The sequence below is a fragment of the Babylonia areolata genome, chromosome 15 (assembly GCF_041734735.1).
Source record: "Babylonia areolata isolate BAREFJ2019XMU chromosome 15, ASM4173473v1, whole genome shotgun sequence".
In the NCBI taxonomy this organism is placed as follows: Eukaryota; Metazoa; Mollusca; class Gastropoda; order Neogastropoda; family Buccinidae; genus Babylonia; species Babylonia areolata.
Window position 1 is genome coordinate 5,949,818 of NC_134890.1, and position 24,784 is coordinate 5,974,601.

Sequence of the window (24,784 nt, forward strand, 5' to 3'; positions counted from 1 at the left end):
TGCTTTCTTTTTCTCTCTCATTTTTCTCTTAGATTTGCATTGGGAATAGACACGAACCCAGCTCGAACAACAAAGGAAATATTTTTTATAAAAACATGGGGGACTTCCCACGTTCTCTCTCAACTGTGAGAAATCGTGGGAAACGGCCACGATTTCTCGCAGTCCTACGATTTCTCTCACGATTTCTCTCAAAGTGAGAGAAATCGTGGGATTGCGAGAAATCGTGGGCTTACATGGGTTAAAAAGATATATATATGCACAGGAAATAAAGTGGAAGCAAATACTAGATGTCAAGTGTCCGGAAATTCAGTCAGTGGATACATAATGGCTCCAAAGGGTTTTTAAATAGTAAATGTAATAAGTTCTGGAGAGGTGTATTTCAGGCTTATGATAAGTTTTCCAAACGAGTAACTTTACAATATGAAACTTGATATCCTAGCAGAACCACTCCTTTATATGATAACTTTAGAACTGACAGCGATACATTTTACTTCAAGAACTGGGCTAATGAAAATATAAACTTAGTTCGTGTTATTATTGACGAAGAAGAGTCGTCCCTAAGGCATACAACGTTTTCGCAAAAAATGACATTAACACTAACTGTTTGAAATTAGGTATTCAGTGCACTCCCTGTTTGTGAAGGGTGCAAATGTTGATTTTTAAAATATTTTTATTTTATTTTATACCATCCCATACTGGATTCCTTTATAACAACCAAGCAGACAGAGCAGCAAAAAGGGGAGCAAAGAGTTATACAGATAGTATAAAAGTATATTGTCCACTGTCATACAAGGACATAAGTAATGTACTAGAAAGAGACTGTTATAGGTGCTTTCATTCAACTCTAAAACCTCGTCAGTTGACTCTCAGACTTTGGTCCGATTCGCAGACCAGTTCTGAGTTTAACTCTCAGACTATTATCAAATTCATTACGGACCAAGTATTGTTCTAATGTCAAGTACATATGCTTTAGTAACCTGACAATTAAGCATATATATATATATATATATATATTTTTTTTTTTTTTTTTTTTTTTTTTTTTTACTGTAGCTTGATGAAGCCTTATGTACATGAAAGTGTGTCTTCACAAGTGACTGAGAACGTTGATGTTTTTGATTTTTTTCGTTCATTATCAATTTGTTAGTTTAACGACTTCTCGTTTACGAAGTCCTTTAAGCTATTTCCTGTAACTGTATTTAGATATTTTGTTCAAATTTCACCCACATCCCTCCCTCATTTTCCCGGTTTCCACCAACTTTCCATTCATTCACCTCCCCCGCCCCTTCTAAACGATAATACTCAAATGTATACATCAATAGTTTAACAACATGTCTTCAATCACCGATATGTGTGATGGGACATTAAACAAAATTCCTCTTTCTTAGAATTTACGGGATGCAATTGATCAATAAAAATTTACATAAGATCGAATAATATTACATAAAGTGACAGACAGTGTAATCCTAGATCAAAAGCATTACAAATAATATCAGGAGTTAGTAATGGTTCGCGAATATATCATTATGACTTAATGTTAGAACAAATATCGTTACATAAGACCATTTGTCAAGTGGGAACAAAAACCAGACACCCAAGTTGACTGGAAAACCACTTTAAAACAGATCAGAGGAATAAAACAGGTGAATCTGAAATGGTTCCAAATCAGACTATGTTACGGTATCTTAGTGACGAATAGTATTTTGAAGAAGATGAACATCACAAGTAGAGATAAGTGCGACTTGTGTGAACATGAAAGACTAAGCACAACATTATCTGTGGTATTGCACATTGTCACAAAACTTTTGGAGAAACTTGTAGAGGACACTGAAAGATAAATGCGAAAATTGTGTTAGACGTTATATTTCATCAAATCATTTTACTAGCCAAATGTTTTCTATACAGATGCAGAATTAATAAACATGGACCTGTTATTGAACATTTTGTCAGAGGATCTAAAATTTGAATATGATGTTGGAAAGTACTCACATTCTTTGGAAATGTCATGCAAAAACTTTGTTTGAAAATTGTATCCCTGCTGAAAACTTGTATTCATTGAAAAACAACTGAACGAAGTGAATTGACAGAATACGCATGAGATGGGCATCAATAGTTTGCTTGTTAACCCTACATAATGCCATGTTTGTAATGCCTAGAATGGTATATTTCCACCTATGTGCCACCAAAAATGTTAAAAACATGTTACAAACATGTTTATTGATGATGTATGAATGGAAGTGATCTTTGTTTCTGTTTACAACACATCGAATTTTGATACAATGAAACTGTAATCGTGATTCATGTTTGAAAACAGGGAGAATGGAACTTTGTTTTTCAAGGGAAGAAAAAAAAAGAGAGAAAAAAAGTGTACATGGAAAGTACATCTCTGAACAGGGTCTTCATGGGGATAGCTGTAAAACGTGTGTGCCTGACCACAGCAGGCGACCGGCAGACGTTTTTTTTTTATTGAGAGTCTCGCAGAGCAGGTGGATGGTAGAGATGGGCTGAATGACTGAGCGGTTGGCTGACTTTTTGTGGTGGACAGGCCTTGGAGTTGATGCCCAATGACAAGAACTGTCTGGTGGCCCGTTCCCGCTGTCAACTGGCTTTAGGGGATACCAGTAAAGCCCTCACTGATGCCGAGACCTCGCTGGCTGATGACAGCACCTACCACAAGGTCAGTAACTGTTCACCGATGTACTGTCGTAGTCTTCGTTTAAAAAAACAACCCCCCTCCCCCCGCACCCCTTCCCCCCCAAAACAAACAAACAAACAAACAAAAAACCAAAAAAACCCAAAAAACCCCAAAAACTCCATCAACAACAGCAACACAAAACAAAACAAAACAAAAAAGACAACTAAAAACGAAAAAAACCCACACCAACTCTGCATTGACCTTGGTCTGTTTACAGAATAGAACAGAATAAGTCTTTATTACCAAGTGTACCGGGGTCATAAAGAATATGTGTGTGTGTGGGGGGGGGGGGGGGGGGGGGGGGGGGGGAGGGGGGGGGGGGGCATAGTACATAAAAGGTACAAACACAAATGGACAATCATACACAAACACAGACATAGTAGAATCTAGGACACATTCATGTGCATATCATACATATCAATATAGGAACTTGTGCACACTCACACACACACACACACACACACACACACACACACACACACACACACATTTGAACATAAGCTGCATATCACATGTGGATGGGGATGATGACTAGATCTTCAGGTAAGCAGTTGTTGAGTGCACAACTCTCTTTAATCATACTGGATTTGTTCGAGAGACAGGGCATTGACTGCTTTGGGGAAAAAGCTATTGGCGAAGCGATTGGTTTTCGTCCTCATACTTCTGTACCGACGACCAGAGAGGAGCATTTCGAAAATCCCAAAAGCTGGATGTGATTCGTCCTGGATCAATGATTTTGCTTTTTGAGTAGCCGCTTATAATATATATCGTCTAGAGAAGGTAGATCAGCCCCGGTAGTCTTGGTGGCAATTTTTACGATTCTGTTCAGGGCTGCAACTTCTGCCTTGGAAATGTTTCCGTACCAAACACTAATAGCGAAGGTTAACACACTTTCAGTGACTGCTCTGTAGAAATCAACCATGATTTCTTTTCTGATTCCGAACTTTTTGAGGCGCCGAAGAAAGTACAAGCGCTGTTGTGCTTTCTTAATAATTTTTTCCGTGTTTTTCCCACATTTCAAATCGTTGGAAATGATCAGTCCGAGAAATTTAAATTCGCTGATGATGTCCATTTGCTTGCATTTAATGACAAGTGGTAAGGGGTCAGATCTGGTCTTCCTGAAATATGAAATTAATTCTTTTGTTTTTGATACGTTGAGTTCTAAGTTGTTTTGATCACACCAGCTGACAAGTTCCAGTACTTCTTCCCTGTATTTTGACTCATCACTGTTCGTAATCAGCCCTTCTAGAGTAGTATCGTCGGCAAACTTGACCATGGTGTTACATTCATTACGAGTTGCACAGTCATGTGTGAATTGAATAGTGAGTACAACAGTGGAGCTAGAACACATCCATGTGAGGCGACTATGTTGAGAATACATGTGGAGGAGGTCAGGTCACCAACTTTAACAACTTGCGGTCTGCATCTTAGAAAATCTAGGATCCATGCACAAATTGATTCAGACAGCGAGAGGTCTTTCAATTTAAAATGTAGTTTTGATGGTACTATCGTGTTGAACGCAGAGGCTGTGACAGTCAATGAAAAGGATCCTAACATAGCTGCAAGGATTTTCGAGATGTCTGAAGACGTGGTACAGACCTATGCTAATGGCATCTTCACCTGATCTCTTAGCTCTGCAGGCGAACTGAAAGGGATCAAAAGATGGAGGAATGCAGGTTTTTAGAAACTGCAGAATCCAGCTTTCAAATGTTTTCATGACGACTGATGTCAAGGCTACGGGACGATAATCATTAAGACAACTAGGCTGTGCTTTCCTTGGAACAGGAATGGTTGTTGATTTCTTAAAGCAGTGAATGGTACCACATATGACTGAAGGGACATGTTAAATATGTCAGTGAAGACACAATATAGTTGGACTGCACACTTCCTCAAAAGGCCTGGTGAGATGATGTCAGGGCCAGCGGCTTTTCTCATTTTCAGGCGACTGAAGTGGCGTCTGACTTCATTCTCTTGGACTATGAAAGGGGGAGTAGGGGTAATTTTGGGTGCAACCACGTCAGAAGAAAATGGTTTGTCAAACCTGGAGTAGAATGTGTTTAGTTTGTCTGGAAGAGTTCTGTCAGTGATGTCGACTGTCTGGTGGGTCACTGTGTAATCAGTGATGTTCTGCAGTCCGGTTCACACATTCCCAGAGTTGTTTGCAGACAAATGTTCTTCTAAATGTTTCCTATATAAAAACTTTGCCTTCTTAATGCATTTTCAACACTTCTTTTTGCCTTATTGTGGACTATTCTATCATCAGTTTCACGAAAAGTTCTCTCTTTTTCCTTTAATTTTTGTCCAACAGCTAATGTTAATAACCACCAAACAAGTGCGTCAGAACATCTCCGATAGTTAAGAACATCAAAAAGTTGAGTACCATGAAGTTTTGGGAGAAGTGATTGACAATAACCTGTCATGGTCCGAGCATATGGGAACGGTATGTAAAACTATCAATAATCAGATCTATCAGTTATCCAAGAACAAACATTTGTTAGATATTCATTTCCATGATTTTTTTCCATGCTTCCATTGAAGCCCACATTAAATATGCATCAACTCTTTGGGATTTGGCAAGTGGTGATATCCTAAAATAAGTCTGCATAGACGCGCTTTGAAATCAGTTTCATTAAAACCTTCACTGTTATCTTTTGCAGAGTATGCTCTGTTCGACATTCTTCCATTGAAATTGAAATATAAAAAAGCAGTTTTCTTGTTAACAATTATCAGGTTGTGCACCACCATCAATTACTTGCTCCTCTCGTATTAATGCGCCCATGAAATAATGTTGCCAATAATTGTTCTTTTAAAATCCAGCCTAGGTATTCTGGTGGGTTTGCTTTGGAATAATATTTCTTCTTCTCGTAATGTCCACATCCCATAAAATCAATTCAAAAAAGTATATCACTCACATTTACTGAAAGACTTTGCCGACAGCTTCCATTCATCTTGTTCGAAGTGTTACTATTTTCTTGGCACTCTCCACTCCCTCCACATCACCCCTCTCTCTCTCTCTCTCTCTCTCACACACACACACACACACACACGTGCGCGCTTTCTCTCTATACCCCCCCCCCCCCCCCCATCTCTCTCTCTGCACTACTCCCGTGTAAATTTATGGTTTTATTCATGAATGTAAGTATTATGACATGTGTATGTTAATGTATGTATTTGAGTGTGTCTGAAGGTCATGTCTGTATTTATACAACTCTGTTATGTTTGTGGTTATTTTGAGTTCTTTGTCTCTTTACCACAGGGCTGGATGTTTTTTTCCACTTCCCTCATTACACAAAAAAAGGGAAAAAAAGAGAGATCTGTGTGTGTGTGTGTGTGTGTGTGTGTGTGTGTGTGTGTGTGTGTTGTGACAGAGAGACAGAGAGAGAGAATCCGCATCATGACTGCTTGTCATGAAAGCCATAAATAAAGGCCTATGGACACAACAGCAAAGGGCAGATCCAACTAAACTCAAAGAGAGAGAGAATGTGTGTGTATGTGTCCATGTGTGTGTACACGTGCGCACGCATGTTTGCACGTGTGTGTGTTTGTGTGTACGTGTGTGTGTGTGTGTTGTGTGTGTGTGTGTGTGTGAGTGCGCGCGCGCGCGCGCGGTGTGTGTATGTGTTTTACATGCATTCAGTCGTAAACTTTAATTACCTGTATCATACAGAACTGATCCATAAACAGGACGTTTTACGTCCTCAGGGTCTGACCAGCTCAGTTCGTTGGCCCAACGTTTGTGTTGCCTGGATTAGCATTTCGTTAAGACATCATTGCATTCTATTTCTTGTCTGTCGTATGAGAGAGAGCAAGAGAGAGAGAGAGAGAAAATACACTGTCTACGAATATTCTAAAAGAGAGTTCCGAGTTAACTTAGAATGGACATCGACGGCACTTATTGGTCAACTTTCTTGCCTCACTGAAAAAGTCCGTCACTGTGGGTGCCGTTGACAGAGACTTACCTATGAGATTTGGGATGTTAGTGAAAAGTGGATTTTATTTGGCAACGACTGTTTGACACAAACCAACAGAACGTTTCAAATAATGAATTCGTTTTTTGATGATGAGCATAAAATTATGATTTTGATCAACATACGCACTTTACACAATGTCATCTTCTGATTCCAGTATTTCAGTTATTGATACGAAAGAAAACAGCCCTGAAATATGAGATAAGTGGAAAATTGTTTTTGCGTGGAGTGTTATAATTCATTGAAGCCGGAGAGCCGTGATGAAAACAGGGGAAGTTTGAAACTTTTGGTTAGATCTATATCATGGGGAAGAAGGCGTCTGGTTCGCATACCTCAACCCCTATCCTTCCCACCCTCCACACACCCTGCACTCCATTCTAGTCCCTTCCGCCTCCCAACGCCCCCCCACCCCCACCCCCCCGCCCCCCTCTCCCCCGCGTTTTCAGTTTCGTTTTCTTGTAGATTTTAAATCAGCAGAAATCACACGTGGGCCATGAAGGCTTTGCTTCTTGTACACACACACACACACACACACACACACACACACATTATATATATATATATATATATATATAATATATACTTAGATGGATAGATATATATTAAGCAGATGTGGTGTAGCGTATATGGATCAGTCCACACGCTTCGATGCTTCCTTGAAACTGAAACTGAAACTTAGCGCTGGCTGTTACCATGTTGTGGTGGGACACCAAACAGGGCATCTACCAGAAGGCGGAGGCCATGTACCAGAAGGGGGACTTCGAACTGGCCCTGGTCTTCTATCACCGTGGACACAAGCTGAGGCCCGAGCTGCAGGAATTCAGGCTGGGCATTCAGAAAGCTCAGGAGGCCATAGAGAACTGCGTGGGCAGTGAGTCTCCTGATCCTTCTTGTATTGTATTGTATTGTATTAACTCGTCTCGTCTCGTCACGTATTGTGTCGCATCGTATCGTACCGTACCGTATTGTGTCGTATCGAATTACATCTTATTGTATTGTATCATTCTTTTGCCACAACAGATTTTTCTGTGTTAAATTCAGGATGCGCTCCCCAGGAAGAGACATCGCCACAGGGCTGAGCCACCTTTTCTCTTTGTTCTTTCTGCAAGTGCATTTCTTTTAGTTTTACTGAGGATTTTCCCCAACAACAAGCCCTGGGTATAAAAAGATTTGAAGAAAACACTCAACGAAAAGAAAATAGCTTTTCAGGGCGGCGATGAAGTCGACGTAACTCTTTACAAAAAAAATAATAAATTAAGATAAAATAAAATAATAATAATATAAAAAATAAATAAATAAATAAACGAATCAAAGAAACTGCACAAAGAAAAAGTTGAACGTCGTTTCCAAAGCGGCAGTAAAGCAGATACATGGAAAGGGCGAAAACTACTTTCTGGACAACACTCAACACCAGTCTCTGCACCATGTATGTCTTTAGAACAACAGAAGGTTTTCTCGGATAAATTAAATGACTTCTACCGTCGCTTTGAATGATGAAAGTGTTTTATCCATTGACCCGTGCACTGTTGAATCTGCTTTTCGGATGTTGCCAGTAAAAAAAAAGGCAGTAGGCCCTGATGGGATCAGTGGACGGCTCCTGAAGACTGTGCCTCACAGTTGTGTGGTGTGTTCAGTAGCCTGTTTATGTGGTCTCTGAGGGATTGACGTGTGCCTGCTTTATGGAAACATTCAGTGATCAGCCCAGAGCCAAAGAACGAAAACCCTGTTTCATCAAATGATTACCACCCCATAGCCCTGACCCCAACTGTCATAAATTGTCTTGAACGCATTGTCCTGAAACAGATCATAGCATACACAACACGTGATCAGTACCAGTTTGCATATAGATCCAACCGAAGTACTGCTGATGCCAAGTTACACTCTTGCACCATGCATACACTCACCAGGAAAAAACAAATTCGGTTGTTTGCATTTTCTTTATTGACTTTTCATCGGCATTTAACACCATTCGGCCACATCTCATGGCACGTAAGCTTCTTTCATTTAACATCAGTAAAAACCTCATTTTATGGGTAAACAGTTTTCTTGTTCAGAGAACTCAGTCAGTCCCTTTTGGACGAGCTCTGTCTTCTGTGAAGACAACTTCCATTGGTGCCCTTCAAGGTATACTCTGTCACCTGTTCTTTTCACACTATATACAAATGACTGCACTGGCTTAGACACACACGTCCTTTAATTTTAGGTATTCTTATGATTCAGCCATATAAGATCCGTCAAATTCTGATGCTGTTTATTTCGAGCAAGTTAAAAAATTTTCCTCCTGGTGTAAAGAGAACTATTTAGATCTTAATGTTCAGAAAACTAAAGTAATGATGATTGATTTCAGAAAAAATGCCTCTCCAACCCCTGACTTGTTCATCAATGATATAATGGTTGAAAGAGTGCATGTATGCAAATGCCTTGGAACTATTCTTGATCATAATCTGAATTTTACTCCTAATACAAATTATATTCACAAAAAGTGTGAATCTTGCGTATACTGTCTACAGAAACTCAGAAACGTCAAAGTTAAATCGAAAGTACTTAAGGATTTTTATAAATGTTTTATTGAATCTGTGTTAACTTTCTCTTTTGTTTGCTGGTATGGTGGTCTCGCTGTGAAGAATAAGAATATACTGAACAATACTGTGAATGTATGCAAAAATGTCGTGGGTATGAGACAGGACAGCTTGAGTGAATGTAGTGTCAGAGTGCGACAGAAAGCCATTACGCTGGCAAATTATTACAAACTCTTACCTTCAGGCAAAACGTTTCTGTATCCCAAAATCTAAAACAAACAGAACCCAATGCAGCTTTCTTCCAACGTCAGTTCAGCTATTATTGTATTAAACAACAATAATTAATATTCAAATACATGACTAAAATGTATGCCAGAGTGTATTTACATGGAGTCAGACGTTTTTAACTCAAAATATGGTTGAATTGGATATTGTTATTATATGGCCATGTCTGCTTTTAATGTGCTGTTCTATTCCTATCCTTTATCTATGATTTTTGTTGTACGCGTATGGCTGAGATGATGTATTTACTCTTAGTTACTTTTTAAGGGAACCTGCTGTTGTTATCTGTGGTGATTATTGATAGTATGTATGGGCTGCCGTAGGGTGACTTATAAGCATTTTGTCTTTTTATGTATACATGTCGAATGAGTGATTTGGGGGTATTGTGTGTTTTTACACCACAAACGAATTTCTCTTTTTAAGATAATAAAGTATTCTGTATTCTGTATTTCTACAGAAATTTGCCAGGGACAACTCCCTTGTTGCCCTGGGTTCTTTTACTTGGGCTACATACGGGGTCGCGCTTTTTGGTCTCATCCATTTGACTAACGTCCAGGTCGCGGCCACCTCTCAAGGTCCAGTGGAGGAAGCTGCTGCAACTGCTGCTGCTGCTCAGTACTACTGCTGCTGTTGCTGTTACAACTACTGTTTCTGCTGCTGTTATCATTCTTTGCCACTGTTGCAACGTGTTTGTGCAGGATATCATTAATGTGTGTGTGTGTGTGTGTGTGTGTGTGTGTGTGTGTGTGTGTGCAGCACCAGACAGAGTGCAGCTCAACACAACCGGTGACCTGTCCTTCTTCACAGAACAAGATGAGGTATGGAATGCACTGAACATGTCTAAAAAAAAATTAAAAAAAAAGAACCCCAAAAACAAAAACACCGTTCTTTTTCTGTTCCATTTTCCTTTTTTTATTTGATCAGTTGGTTGATGGCTAGATTGATTTTTAACTCTGATTATGGAGGAACTGGTCGACTGGCGTCATGGAACAGCAGTGCAGCAAACATTCCCCACTCTCCTCTCAGAGTTGAGACAGGGCATTCACACACACGAGCGATCGCACACAGAGACACATACACAGATATACACACAGAGACACAAACAGACAGACAGACAGACAGACAGACACACACACACACACACACACACACACACACACACACACACACACACACACACACACACACACACACACACACACACACACACACACACACACAAATTGTAAACGACTAAGTAATCTTGAAGCTTATAATGTAGAATCAGTCTGGGTTGAAATTAAGATAAATGGTAATAAACCTCTTTTAATAGGATTTGTATATAGAAACCCGTCAGAGAATACAGATTGGGAGGATAGGTTTAGTTCTGTTATGGATTATATTTGATTATGAAACTATTATTTTGGGAGACTTCAATTTAGATTTACAAAAACCCAAACCAAAATGGCATCCGAGCTACTCCATGCATGGCCTTGAACAGTTGATAGACAGATCAACACGTGTAACTGAAAGCACATCCACTTTGATAGATCACATTTATACAACTACAAAACAAAACATTGTCGAAGGCTGTGTTCCACCATGTGGCTGTAGCGATCATTACCCTATTTGTTTTACGTGATTCAAAAATAGTGTTAAAATTCGTAAGGTTGGGCATAAAACTATATATTATAGAAATTTTAAGAATTTCAAAGAAGATGGTTTTCTTTCAGAGCTAGCAAACTCGCCTTTAGATTACATATACCAGATAAGAGATCCTGATCAGGCAGCTGAATTCTGGATAAATACATTCTCTTCTGTATACAACAAACATGCACCATTTGTAAGGAAAAGAGTTAGACAAGAAACAAAACCACCATGGATAACAAAAGAAATTGACATTGAAATACATTTAAGAGATTATCTGAATACCCATGGAACAAGGGAACAATTTAAGAAACAGAGAAATAAGGTAAATGCAATGAAACGTAAATCTAAATGTAACTTTTTTCAAAATATGTTAGTTTCCACAAAAGATTCTCGTAAAATCTGGAAAGCTATTAGTATGTTAAACAATAAACATGTGTCAAGAAACCAACACATTATCACTGATATAACAGCAGATCACTTAAATGATCACTTTGCAAACATTGCTGATAAAATTATATCAAACGACAGAACCAGTGAAAATGACCTTTGCAGTTTAAAACAGTATGTTAATTCAAAGGAAATTAACGTTCCATTTAGTCTCCAACCGATGACAGTCTTAGATGTTAGAAAGAGTTTTTCATTGCTAAAACAGTCTGGCACAAGTGACTTAGACGGGTTGGATTGAAGAATACTAAAGCTTTCTTCTCCTTTTATTGTTGATTCACTGACATATCTTTATAATTTGTGTATCGATAAGAAGTATTTTCCCTTAAGACTCAAGCAAGCTAGAGTTATTCCTCTCTTCAAATCAGGTGGTTCTTCTAATCCATCTAACTATAGACCAATATCTGTCTTGTCTGTTTTATCAAAACCTATAGAAAAACACTTGCAAAAAGCTTTGAATAGTTATCTCGTCAATAACAAACTAATCCACGAAGATCAGTCTGGTTTTCGTGAAAACCATTCTTGCCACACTGCTCTCATACAACTTACTGATAGTATTTTGCATAACATTAATGAAAATAAATTCACAGGTCTCCTTTTTATAGATTTTGAAAAAGCCTTTGATGTAATCAGTCATCCGTTGTTAATTCGTAAATTAGAAGTGTATAATTTAACACCAGATTTTACTCATCTTATAGAATCTTTTCCTTCGGACAGGAAACAGTTAGTAGCAGTAAATAATCAAACCTCAAAATTCAAATCAATCCAACATGGAGTACCACAGGGATCCATCTTAGGGCCAATATTATTTTCTGTTTATGTTAATGACTTGCCTTGTTCTATGACATGTAAATGTGAAATGTTCGCAGATGACACTTCCCTGCATTCAAGCAATTCAGATACCTGTAAACTCACAGATGATCTTCAAGACAACATTCAGAGACTTAGTGATTAGACACAATTAAATCATATGTCCTTAAACACAGAAAACTAAATGTATGTATGTAGCAGCACGACAAAAAAGACAAAGGATGAAACATATATTCAAACCACTTTTCCTATGAGTAAACAGAATTGAAGAGGTAGAATCTCATAAAATTTTGGGTGTCTTTATTGACAAAGATCTCTCTTGGACTGACCATATGACTTACTTAGGAAAACGTCTCTCTAGCAAAATACGTCAGTTAGCAAAAATAAAAAAGATCCTTGATGTTCATTCACGAAAGTTTTTTTTCTGTGCTCATGTTCTGCCAATCATCGATTATGCATCAACTTTATGGGACAACTGCAGCAATACAAACTTAAAATTTATTCATCGTGTGTATAAAAGAGCATTAAAATTAGTATTGTTGAAGTCAAGTTCCTTGACCCATATGGATTATAAACTACTTAATGTATTATCTTTCCACAACAGGCTGTTCTTCAACAAGGCTGTTTGCATGCATAATGTGATATATGGAAATGCTCCCCGAAAGATTACAGAAACTTTTTAAACTAATGACCACAGACACAACCATATGTATACCTCGTCCTAGAAACAACCTTTATAAATCCAGCTTCCTGTACTCTGGTGGAAATTTATGGAATAACCTTCCACTCATTTTAAAAGATATAACGAATAAAAATGTGTTTAAGAAAAATATGAAAAATGACCTTATTAACTGTTCAAAAGATGAACAATAATACAAATCTATATCTATTGGTTACCAAATTCATGATTTGTGAAATGTTTTGTATATGCCTTTGGTGTTGTAAGAGGGTGTATGTGTATGTGAAACGGGATGTGTTGTAAATGTTAATGTGTGTTTCATTTTCGCACGATTCGTGTATGCACGTAACTATATTTCTAGTACTTTTGTGGTTTTGTTCTGTGTATCTCCCCACTTCTCCTTTTTTTCTTTTTTTTTCTTCAGATGGCTTGATGTAAAAAAGCAGTCGTTGCTTATTCAATTACCATCTTGAAATAAAAATTTTGACTTTGACTTTGACACACACAAGGCAGAGAACTCGGAACTCGAATGTTTTATTGAGGGTAAAAGGTCACAAGTTCAGACTCATGTGTGCGTTGGTTCTTTCCATATTTCTGTACGCTGCTTGACGTGGACTCTCACGACAGAACTGCAGAAGAAAACCCATGCTGTGGAAATGAGATGATATCGAAAGATCTCGGGCATCTCGAATCTCAAACACATCACCAACGAGCAAGTTCGCCAGACCATCACTCAACACATAGGGCCACACGACGACCTACTGACCATCATGAATAAACGGAAACTGAAATGGTATGGTCATACCACAAGGTCAAACGGCCTTGCCAAAGTCATCCTCCAAGGAACGGTAGAGGGGAAGAGAAGAGGCAGAGGAAGGAAAAAATGGTCTGACAACATTGAAGAGTGGACAGGGCTGACACAGTCACTCACACATGATCGTTCAGAATGGAGAAGGCTAGTGCACGAGTCAGCATCGCGGTGCCCCGACGGTTCCCCATGGAGCTAAGGGACCAAGCAAGCAAGAAAGCAAAATGAAAAGCTACAAGCTTCTCTTCCCCATGCCCTTATAACAACACACACACACACACACACACACACACACACACACACACACACACACACAGAGAGAGAGAGAGAGAGAGAGAGAGAGAGAGATCAGATCTCATAATTGAAAAAAAAAATGTTACTCAAGGATTAAGATGTAAGGCATGGCCTATCTGAATGACTGAGAATAGTTGTGCTTAAATAAAGTGTGTATGTATGTACGCGCGCGCGCGTGTGTGTGTGTGCGCGCGCGAGTGGTTAAACGTGTGCGTGTTTGCCCGTGCATTTGCTTACGCCTTTACAACGTGTTAGGCTAGCGTACATCTAGACGCATCCGTTCATGGCTGTATTTTGAACCCCCACCTCTCACAACCCCCATTCAGAAAAAGAAGAAGAGACGTCCAGGAGCTGTGGTCAGACCCCCCACCCAACAGAAGCAGAAACAGAAGCGGGATTTGAACCGTTCCCATGCCAACGAGAAGACCATCAAACAAATGCTGGGCGAGCTGTACGGGGACAAGAGGTACCTGGAAAAACTCCTCAAAGAAACGGGTGAGTACTGTAAAAGTCACATGCATACTGCGATTGTTTGTTCATTCAGTTTACGTTACCATCCTGGTTTGTCTGGAATATAGAAAAATTGAAAGAAACGGGGGGTATTAAAGCCGCATGTTTAATGTCATACAATATACTTGTTTATCTATTTTACATCTCCACCCTGGTTTGTCTGTTTGTTGTTTCTGTCTGTCTGTCTCGCTTTTTGGCTCTGTTTCACTGCCTGACTCTTTGTCTCTTGTGTCTGTCAGTGTCTCTGCCTGTGTGGCTGGCTGGCTGTCTGTTTCTCTACCTGTTTGTCGAAGTTCCGGGTCTTTCTCAGTCTGTCTGTCTGTCTGTCTCTCTCTTCTGTCTGTCTGTCTGTCTGTCTCTCTTCTGTCTGTCTGTCTGTCTCTCTCTCGATATCTCCTGTGCGCGCGCCACGGCCATCTTCTTGTGATGCAAGCATGTTAATGTGATGCGCAGTGGATCTATGTTCATAGCCTGGCCAGCCCGGGTGCATAAACAAGGCGCGCGCGCGCGCGTGCGTGCGTGCGTGTGAGTGTGTGTGTGTGTGTGTGTGTGTGTGCGTGCGTGCGCGCGCGCGCGCGCGTGTGTGTGTCTGTGTGTTAGACAGACAGATACACGGACATACAGAACTGCTCTGCTATTCTCAAGCAGCTAGCAAGACTCTGTCACGCGTTCCACTTCAACAATAAGAAAAACAAAACACGGTTTTGCAGATTCGAGCACCAAGACAGGGAAGACAATTTACGACCTGGCTGATGAGGGGTTGTCGTACCTGGACACACGTACTGATTTCTGGAGGCAGCAAAAGCCCATGTACGCCCGTCGGTTTGAGCGCAACGCCATGAGAAAGAAGTACTCCAGCAAAAAGCCCATCTCGGATGACTATATCATTGGAGAGTTGGAGAAAATCGACGATGGTAAGTGAGCCACAATAAAACAAAAACGAAACTAATGAAGAATGCAAAAGGATGTTGGCGATAAAAAAAAATTATAAAAAAAATTAACAACAACAACAGCAACAACAACTACAAAACAAAAACAGAAATCCGTCGGTAACAAAACACGTGTACTCGGGCGTTCCGCGAAATTTATAGACACTGAGAGGCAGAATACATTTATGGCACAGACAAGAACTGTAAGTAACTAGTACACACAACCTCAACTGACAGGCATGTAGGCTACGCATGTTGCCATGCCCTGATACCAAAAAAACAAAAAACAAAATTATCGGCTGTTACATATTGCATTGAAATATATTTTCTGATCAGCTGTTTCGTTGTTGTCATCATCATCGTTAATAATAATTATGATCATCATCATCAATCAAGCTCATCATTCTTTTCATTACTTGATAATTTTATATGCTCCATTTAGATTATGACTGACTACAATAATGATGACGCATCGAGTTATATTATCATCGTGATGGTGATGATGAAGAAAGAGAAGACGAAGTGGAAGAAAAATACGGAAGTAAGAGTAAAAGAAGAAGAAGGAACAAAGGAAGGAAAGGAGGGAGAAGAAGAAGAAAATGAAAAGGAGAAGATAATGGTAAATATGAATCTGACGATGAAGACAACGATAACAACGATGATGAATTCAATGTTTATAAATCCTTGATTCAGTTTTCAGTTTCAGTAGCTCAAGGAGGCGTCACTGCGTTCGGACAAACCATATACGCTACACCACATCTGCCAAGCAGATGCCTGACCAGCAGCGTAACCCAACGCGCTTAGTCAGGCCTTGAGAAAAAACAAACAAACGGGGGAATAAATAATAGATAAGCTTACATAAATAAATAAATAAATGAATAATAATTATAATATAGAAAAAGGTAGTAGTAATAATAATAGTAATACTAATAAAATGATATATTTAAAAAGAAAAAAAAAGAAAAAAAAGAAGACAACAATGGTGATAAATAAGCGAATAAATGTAAAACATGAAGACACACATTCACACACACACCCACACATGCACAACAGAAATGCACCAAACATGCAGTTTCACAGATATGAAAGCACAGTCAAATACATATAAACGTACATGAGCTCCAACACACACACACACACACACACACACACACACATTACCTTGCACCTCCTCTACCCCCCTCCTCCACACACTCATTTCTAGTCTACGTATCGCAGCTTCCACGGCACACACACACACACACACACACAAACACACACTCACAGAGATGAACACTTACTTGTACAAGCACACACACATACGCCCATATCTCCAACCCCCAACTCCACACACATATATACAAAGATATATATATATATATATATATATATATATATATATATATATATATATATATATATATATACGTTCCAGTATCCTGTTACTCCCACAGTGTAGCCATGCATCCTTGATTAAAACGAAATTAAGAAAAGAAAACCATACACTGTATATCACTACACAGACTTGTTCTTTCTACTCTCCCTCCCTTCCCTCCCTCCCCCCTACACAGCCCAGTCGGCCTCCAAGTTCAAGGAGTCCCTGAAGCGGGCCCAGATCTGCCTGCAGACGGTAGACAGCTATTCGGAGGCCCAGCTGGCCAACAAGATGGCCCTCAAGGCCCAGCTGCACAGTTGTATGGGCAACGCCTACCTGGAGCTGGGACAGTACGACAAGGCGCTGCAGCATCACCAGGAGGACTACGACATTGGGGAGAAATTGTGAGTTTTGGGTGACGTTTCTGTGAAGATGGGGAGAAATTGTGAGTTTGGGGTGACGTTTCTGTGAAGATGGGGAGAAATTGTGAGTTTTGGGTGACGTTTCTGTGAAGATGGGGAGAAATTGTGAGTTTTGGGTGACGTTTTTGTGAAGATGGGGAGAAATTGTGAGTTTGGGGTGACGTTTTTGGGAGAAATTGTGAGTTTTGGGTGACGTTTTTGTGAAGATGGGGAGAAATTGTGAGTTTTGGTTGACGATTTTGTGAAGACGGAGAGAAATCGTGAGTTTTGGGTGACGTTTTTGGGAGAAATCGTGAGTTTTGGGTGACGTTTTTGGGAGAAATTGTGAGTTTTGGGTGACGTTTTTGTGAAGATGGGGAGAAATTGTGAGTTTTGGTTGACGATTTTGTGAAGACGGGGAGAAATTGTGAGTTTTGGGTGACGTTTTTGTGAAGACTTCCTTGGGTAAGGAAGGCACCATAACCAGAACTAAGACAGTGGGGAGAAAGTGTGGGTTGGGCCGACGGGTGCGGTGGCTGAATGGGTTAGAGTGCCGGATTCTCTCCCAAGTTTCGATGGGTTATGGAAAAGAGAACATACCCAGCATGCATATCCCCTAAAACGGGAGTATGGATGCCTACATGGCAGGGTAAAAATGGTCATACACATAAAAAGCCCACTTGTGCATTTGAGTGAACTTAGGAGTTGCAACCCACAGACGAAGAAAAGAAGAAGAAATGAGTTGGGGTTATGTGTTTGTGGAGACGTCTTTGGTGAAGAACGGTATCTAAAAAGATACCTTTCTCAAGCAGTTAACTGTATCCCTTTATTAAAACAAATCTAAAAAGATACCTTTCTCAAGCAGTTAACTGTATCCCTTTATTAAAACAAATCTAAAAAGATACCTTTCTCAAGCAGTTAACTGTATCCCTTTATTAAAACAAATCTAAAAAGATACCTTTCTCAAGCAGTTAACTGTATCCCTTTATTAAAACAAATCTAAAAAGATACCTTTCTCAAGCAGTTAACTGTATCCCTTTATTAAAACAAATCTAAAAAGATACCTTTCTCAAGCAGTTAACTGTATCCCTTTATTAAAACAAATCTAAAAAGATACCTTTCTCAAGCAGTTAACTGTATCCCTTTATTAAAACAAATCTAAAAAGATACCTTTCTCAAGCAGTCAACACCATTACCAGGAGGGCGATGACATCAGGGAGAAATTGTGAGTGGGGTATTTAATATATATAAATATATATAATACCTTTTTTTTCAAACAGTCTTTATAATATAATACCTACGGCATCTGGGAGAAATTGAGAGTGGGGATCATGTTTCCGAAGACAGTTTGGGTAAGGAAAAGTAGTATCTGTGTGTGTTATGGTTCATGTCTGACATAGTAAAGCGCTTTGAGATGGTTGAAATGCCGCATGCATTACTGCTATCATCATCATCATCATCATCATAATCATCATCGTCATCATCATCAGCCTTAAGATCATAATCATCATTAATTGCAAAAACACAAACCTGAACTAAATCTTTATTTTAAAAATAAATCACACTAAAAAATCACGCCAGTAATTTATGCAGTAAATGCACACAGAATACAAAACTGCAAAGTGAGTCACTCCTCTGCCTCACATGTTTTTAATAACAGCTTATTGCAATTATATTTTATATTACTATAATCATATATTATTCATTTTAATCTTTTTTTTTAATCTATTTTATGAATATATATATATATATATATATATATATATATATCAGACAGCAGGATCCCGAAGATGCTTTTGTATGGCCAGCTGAAGGAAGGCCATCGTGAACTGGGAAGACCCTGCAAGCGCTTCAAGGACACCTTGAAGACAAACCTCAAAGCCTGTGACATAGACATCGCTTCGTGAGAAACTGATGCCCTTGACCGCTCTCACTGGAGGATGCTGTGCTCTAGTGGCATAAAGACGTTTGAAAACAAGAGAAAGCTGGCCATTAAGGAGAAGCGTGAGCGAAGGAAGCAGGTTTCAACTTCTGGAGACGTTTTCCCTTGCAACACCTGTGGGAAGTGCTGCCCATCCAGAATCGGCCTCTTCTCCCATATGACGACACACACCGACAGATAAGCCTGCCTGCCTGCTCATCCGTCGCACCGACGGGAGACTCCATCATATGATATATATATATATATATATATATACATGGGGTGCTCATTATGTTTTACAACATGAACGAATGAAGTCACTAATTTGATGTTTACATGACATCGTAGATCAAGTTCATAATACTTTTATTTTAAAAAACTACAAAACAAATCTTGATTCCGTGCACTCATTTTCATTCAATGTCCGGTAAAGGTGGTGGATCTTCTGCCAGCAGTGCTGACCTTTCGCAAAGGGATTTTCGAATTATGATGTACTGCCAGGGAAAATCTTTTCAATAGTGTTTTCGAAGTTTAAAACACTGATCTGGAGATCATTCTCTGTCTAAAGTCACTGTTTTCAGGTGATTCAGACTGTTCAGTGTCTGGCCAGACAACGTTGGAAGACGATGACCGTTGTTGTTGAATGGCAACGACCGTTAACCCGGTAAATGTCTGTAGGGTAGGATCCCTGTTTCAGGACCGCAAAATGACATAACGCTGATGTGAAGATCTCATCGCGAAGTCTCACTCGCATTCTTCACGACTGCCTTGGCGTAAGGAAACGTGCTCGTTGGGTACCATAACCAGAGTGAAGAGCAGAAGAGGTGTGGGTGGATTGGTGCACCACATGCTGAGAACATTTGACGGAGGAAGGTCTACTCACGTCTGGGACATTGTGAGAGGACACGAAACCTGTGTATACCAATATGACCCCCCCCCACCCCCCCGTGTATACCAATATGACCCCCCCTCTGTATACCAATATGACCCCCCCCCCCCCGGTGTATACCAATATGACCCCCCCCCCTCTGTATACCAATATGACCCCCCCCCCCCCCCCGTGTATACCAATATGACCCCCCCCCCCTCTGTATACCAATATGACCCCCCCTCTGTATACCAATATGACCACCCCCCCCGCCCCCCGTGTATACCAATATGACCCCCCCTCTGTATACCAATATGACCCCCCCTCTGTATACCAATATGACCCCCCCTCTGTATACCAATATGACCCCCCCCGTGTATACCAATATGACCCCCCTGTGTATACCAGTATGACCCTCCCCCCTGTGTATACCAATATGACCCCCATGTGTATACCAATATGACCACCCCCCCCCCGGTGTATACCAATATGACCCCCCATGTGTATACCAATATGACCCCCCCCCCCGGTGTATACCAATATGACCCCCCATGTGTATACCAATATGACCCCCATGTGTATACCAATATGACCCCCCCATGTGTATACCAATATGACCACCCCTGTGTGTACCAATATGACCCCCCTGTGTATACCAATATGACCACCCCTGTGTATACCAATATGACCACCACCCCTGTGTATACCAATATGACCACCCCTGTGTACACCAGTATGACACCTCCCGCCCTGTGTATACCAGTATGACCCCCCCCCCCCCTGTGTATACCAATATGACCACCCCTGTGTATACCAGTATGACCCCCCCCCTGTGTATACCAATATGACCACCCCTGTGTATACCAGTATGACCCCCCCCCACTGTGTATACCAGTATGACCCCCCCTGTGTATACCAATATGACCCCCCTGTGTATACCAGTATGATCCTCCCCCCTGTGTATACCAATATGACCCCCCCCCCCTGTGTATACCAATATGACCCCCCCCCCCCCCCCTGTGTATACCAATATGACCCCCAGACAAAGCAACAGTCAGCGGTGTGGGTCTTCCCAGACGGGAACCCACCTGTGAAATTCAAAAGAAACAGAAGTGCTTCCAAGCAAATGAAAGCGTGTTTCTTTGCAAAATCTGGCCACGTGTCACCATACGGCTTGAGGACAGAAAGACGGTTACGGCTGGCATGTTAAACACAGTTTGCCTGAAGTCTACCAGGCATGGTGCAAACGGCGTCCCCGAATCGCGCGCACAAAAGCTGCAACTCTGGATTTTCTATCCGACAACAATGTTAAGCTGGTTACTCACCCACCATATTGCCTATTCCCTGTGACTGTTTTTTATTCCCTTCCCTCAAGAGGCAGTTAAAGGGAAAGCAGTTTCAGATCAACAAAGATGTCCGAGCTTTTTTCGAGGTTGTCATTTTGGATCTGTCCCCATCTACGTGGTCGGATGTCACGGACAGCTGGTTTGAGAAGATGACAAGATGTGTGCAGGCTGATGGGGGATTCTTCGAGTAAACAGATTGGTTGTAAATGTTGTTGAAAAACCAGGCTGCAAAACATAATGAGTGACCCTTGTATAGGATAATGATGGCACTGTGCTCATCTGATTATTGACACCCCCTTACACTACACCACCAGTGACCACACCGCCACAGCCCAGCCTACATGTATATATGTATACAACTTTAATTGACTTCACAATCAGTTTCAGTTCCAGTTTCAGTTTCTCAAGGAGTCGTCACTGTTCAGGTAAATCCTTATTCGCTACACCACATCAGACCAGCAGCATAACCCAAAGCGCTAGTCAGGCCTTTTGCACAGGTTCTTTTTTAGTGCCCCAAATGCATGCGGCACGGGGTGCTTCGGTTTATAGTCTCATCTGATTGACTAGACACTCAGCTGGATTTTCCAGTGAAGCTTGGGAGAAGGGTAACACCAAGAATCGAACCCAGACCCTAGCGGACACTGTATTGGCAGATGAGCGTCTTAACCATTGTGCCACCTTCCACAATTGATTTCGCGTAATGTGCTGTGCACGTGGATGGAGCATGTGTGCGTGGATGCGTGCGTTCGGCCGTTTGTTTTCGTTTGGTGTGTGTGTGTGTGTGTGTGTGTGTGTGTGTGTAATGTTTTTTGTGTTTTTTTTATCAGGTTTTGAATTGCTATGACTATGTTGTGTGCTTTTGTTACATATTTTACTGCCATGCTTGTAATCTGCATGTACCACAGACTTCACCACAGTTAACACATGTGACTGGGGAAAAAAAGAAAAAAAAAAGTGGTTGGTGTGTTGCAGTGACATCGAGGAAGCTGTATCCAGAGGCCTGGACAACCTGGGCAGGGTGTATGCCAGGAAAGGAGACTTTGAGAAGGCCATCAAAGTGTCAGTATCACTATACAACTTTTCTTTGGCCTCTTCTTCTTTTTTGCAGGCTGATCCGTATGCACTACACCACACCTGTGTGAAAAAAGTAGATGCCTGACCAACAAATAAACCGAACATGCTGGTCAGGCCTTGAGGGCCTGCCCTATGTTTGTGTTAAACACTAACATGAAATAAAACGAAGAATTAAGTAACTGCTTTCAAATATGATACAGGCTCAAACAATTCTCTCATCATACAGTGCCAAATATACCTGTTAATATTTTCTTTATACTAAAAAATCAAACATTCTTCTGGAGTCAAACACAAGTTCTGTCAGAATGCATCACATGCGCCAACATTTTTTTTAACCCGGAATCTAATACTGTGTGGTGTGGAGCAGTATCAGTATCAGTAGCTTAAGGAGGTGTCACTGCGTTTGGACAAATCCATATACGCTACACCACATCTGCTAAGCAGATGTCTGACCAGCAGCGTAACCCAACGCACTTAGGCCTTGAGAAGATGAAGAAGAAGAAGAAAAAAAGAAAGAATATAAATAAATTGATTAATAAATGGATATTTAAAAAAAAAGAAAATAAAAATAAATGAATAAAATCACAAAAAGATAAATAAGAATAAAATAAAATAAAATAAAAGGAAAATAATGATAATAAATATACAAATAAGCATATAAACGTAAAACATACAGAGCCTCCCGCCCCCCTGTCCCTCCCTCCCCCCCCCCCACCCCCCCCCCCCCCCCCCCCCCCCCCCCCCCCCCCACACACACATGCATAACAGATAAGCAGCAAACATGCAGTTTCACAGATATAAAAGCACAAACAAAAGTGCAAAGGCCTAAATACACAAAAGTACACGAGCCCCAACACACACATGCGCGCAAACACACACACGCACATCATCTCCCAAATTACCCTGCACCCAGTCTTTTGAAATTATATAACTTTATATAGAGGAATATAATGCAACAGTATGCACTATGCATGAATTTAGAACAAAGTGGTTGCCACATATATCTCTAATTAAACGTGAAACACAGTAGAGTGTATAATATACTTATGTCAAAGAAAGCTACACCTTTTATGCAGCTTTGATCAGTTCCTTGGCTGTTCTGATCTGTTCATTCGGTTGCATTCAATTAGTTATTAGCTGTAAATATCTGCCAGTTAAGTTGATGCATTATGTACACCTTTTACACTTTGTTGTAATTGTCGTTGTTTTTCTTCAGGGTATGTATCTACGTACCTATGTATGCATCCATGAATGTGTGTCTCTACCTTTAAAAGAAAATGAAAATATTGATTTAGAAAATAGATAAATCATAAAATACAAAAGATGCTTAGAAGGCAAACGAATACAGTAAACGTGAATACAAATCTAATTGGCCATTTTCGGAAAGTTGCGTTCTTCCCTGTCCCTTCATGGAAAAATCATGCACACACTGTCTTTTATTCATTTTGTTTTCTCCTTTAACTCTGTGAACAGTCGCTGTAGCACTGCTTAAAACTGTTCATCAGATTCTTCCAGATCTGACGGTTGTGTGTCAAAGCCTGGAACTCTGTCGTCCTGTCTGTTCTGCATCCTTGGAGGACTGTTCCAGCAATGTTGCTGGGTCTTGTTACGTCAGTGCTCATACCAACACAGTTAAAAAAAAAATCTTAACTGATGTGAACAGATCATAATTATGCTCCAACGTGCTGCTTGATAGTTTGGTGTTAACTGGTGATGTGGATCATGCAATGATTGATAGTTTGGTGTAAACTAGTGATGTGGATCATACAATGATTGATAGTTTGGTGTAAACTGGTGATGTGGATCATACAATGATTGATAGTTTGGTGTTAACTGGTGATGTGGATCATACAATGAGATGATTGATAGTTTGGTGTTAACTGGTGATGTGGATCATACAATGATTGATAGTTTGGTGTTAACTGGTGATGTGGATCATACAATGAGATGATTGATAGTTTGGTGTTAACTGGTGATGTGGATCATACAATGAGATGATTGATAGTTTGGTGTTAACTGGTGATGTGGATCATACAATGATTGATAGTTTGGTATTAACTGGTGATGTGGATCATACAATGATTGATAGTTTGGTGTAACTGGTGATGTGGATCATACAATGATTGATTGTTTGGTGTTAACTGGTGATGTGGATCATACAATGATTGATTGTTTGGTGTTAACTGGTGATGTGGATCATACAATGATTGATAGTTTGGTGTTAACTGGTGATGTGGATCATACAACGATTGATTG

General features: G+C 40.3%; 1 protein-coding gene across 1 annotated transcript in view; it reads left to right on the forward strand.

Moving 5' to 3' along the window:
• The window catches only part of LOC143290097 (outer dynein arm-docking complex subunit 4-like), a 31,295-nt gene that overhangs the window by 1,923 nt on the left and 4,588 nt on the right, over nucleotides 1–24,784 (forward strand). The window contains exons 2-8 of the mRNA XM_076599387.1: nucleotides 2,543–2,674; nucleotides 7,378–7,531; nucleotides 10,218–10,279; nucleotides 14,452–14,620; nucleotides 15,346–15,549; nucleotides 17,115–17,322; nucleotides 22,427–22,513. Of these exons, the coding sequence (XP_076455502.1) occupies nucleotides 2,543–2,674; nucleotides 7,378–7,531; nucleotides 10,218–10,279; nucleotides 14,452–14,620; nucleotides 15,346–15,549; nucleotides 17,115–17,322; nucleotides 22,427–22,513 (1,016 nt within the window). The remainder of the gene's footprint in view (nucleotides 1–2,542; nucleotides 2,675–7,377; nucleotides 7,532–10,217; nucleotides 10,280–14,451; nucleotides 14,621–15,345; nucleotides 15,550–17,114; nucleotides 17,323–22,426; nucleotides 22,514–24,784) is intronic.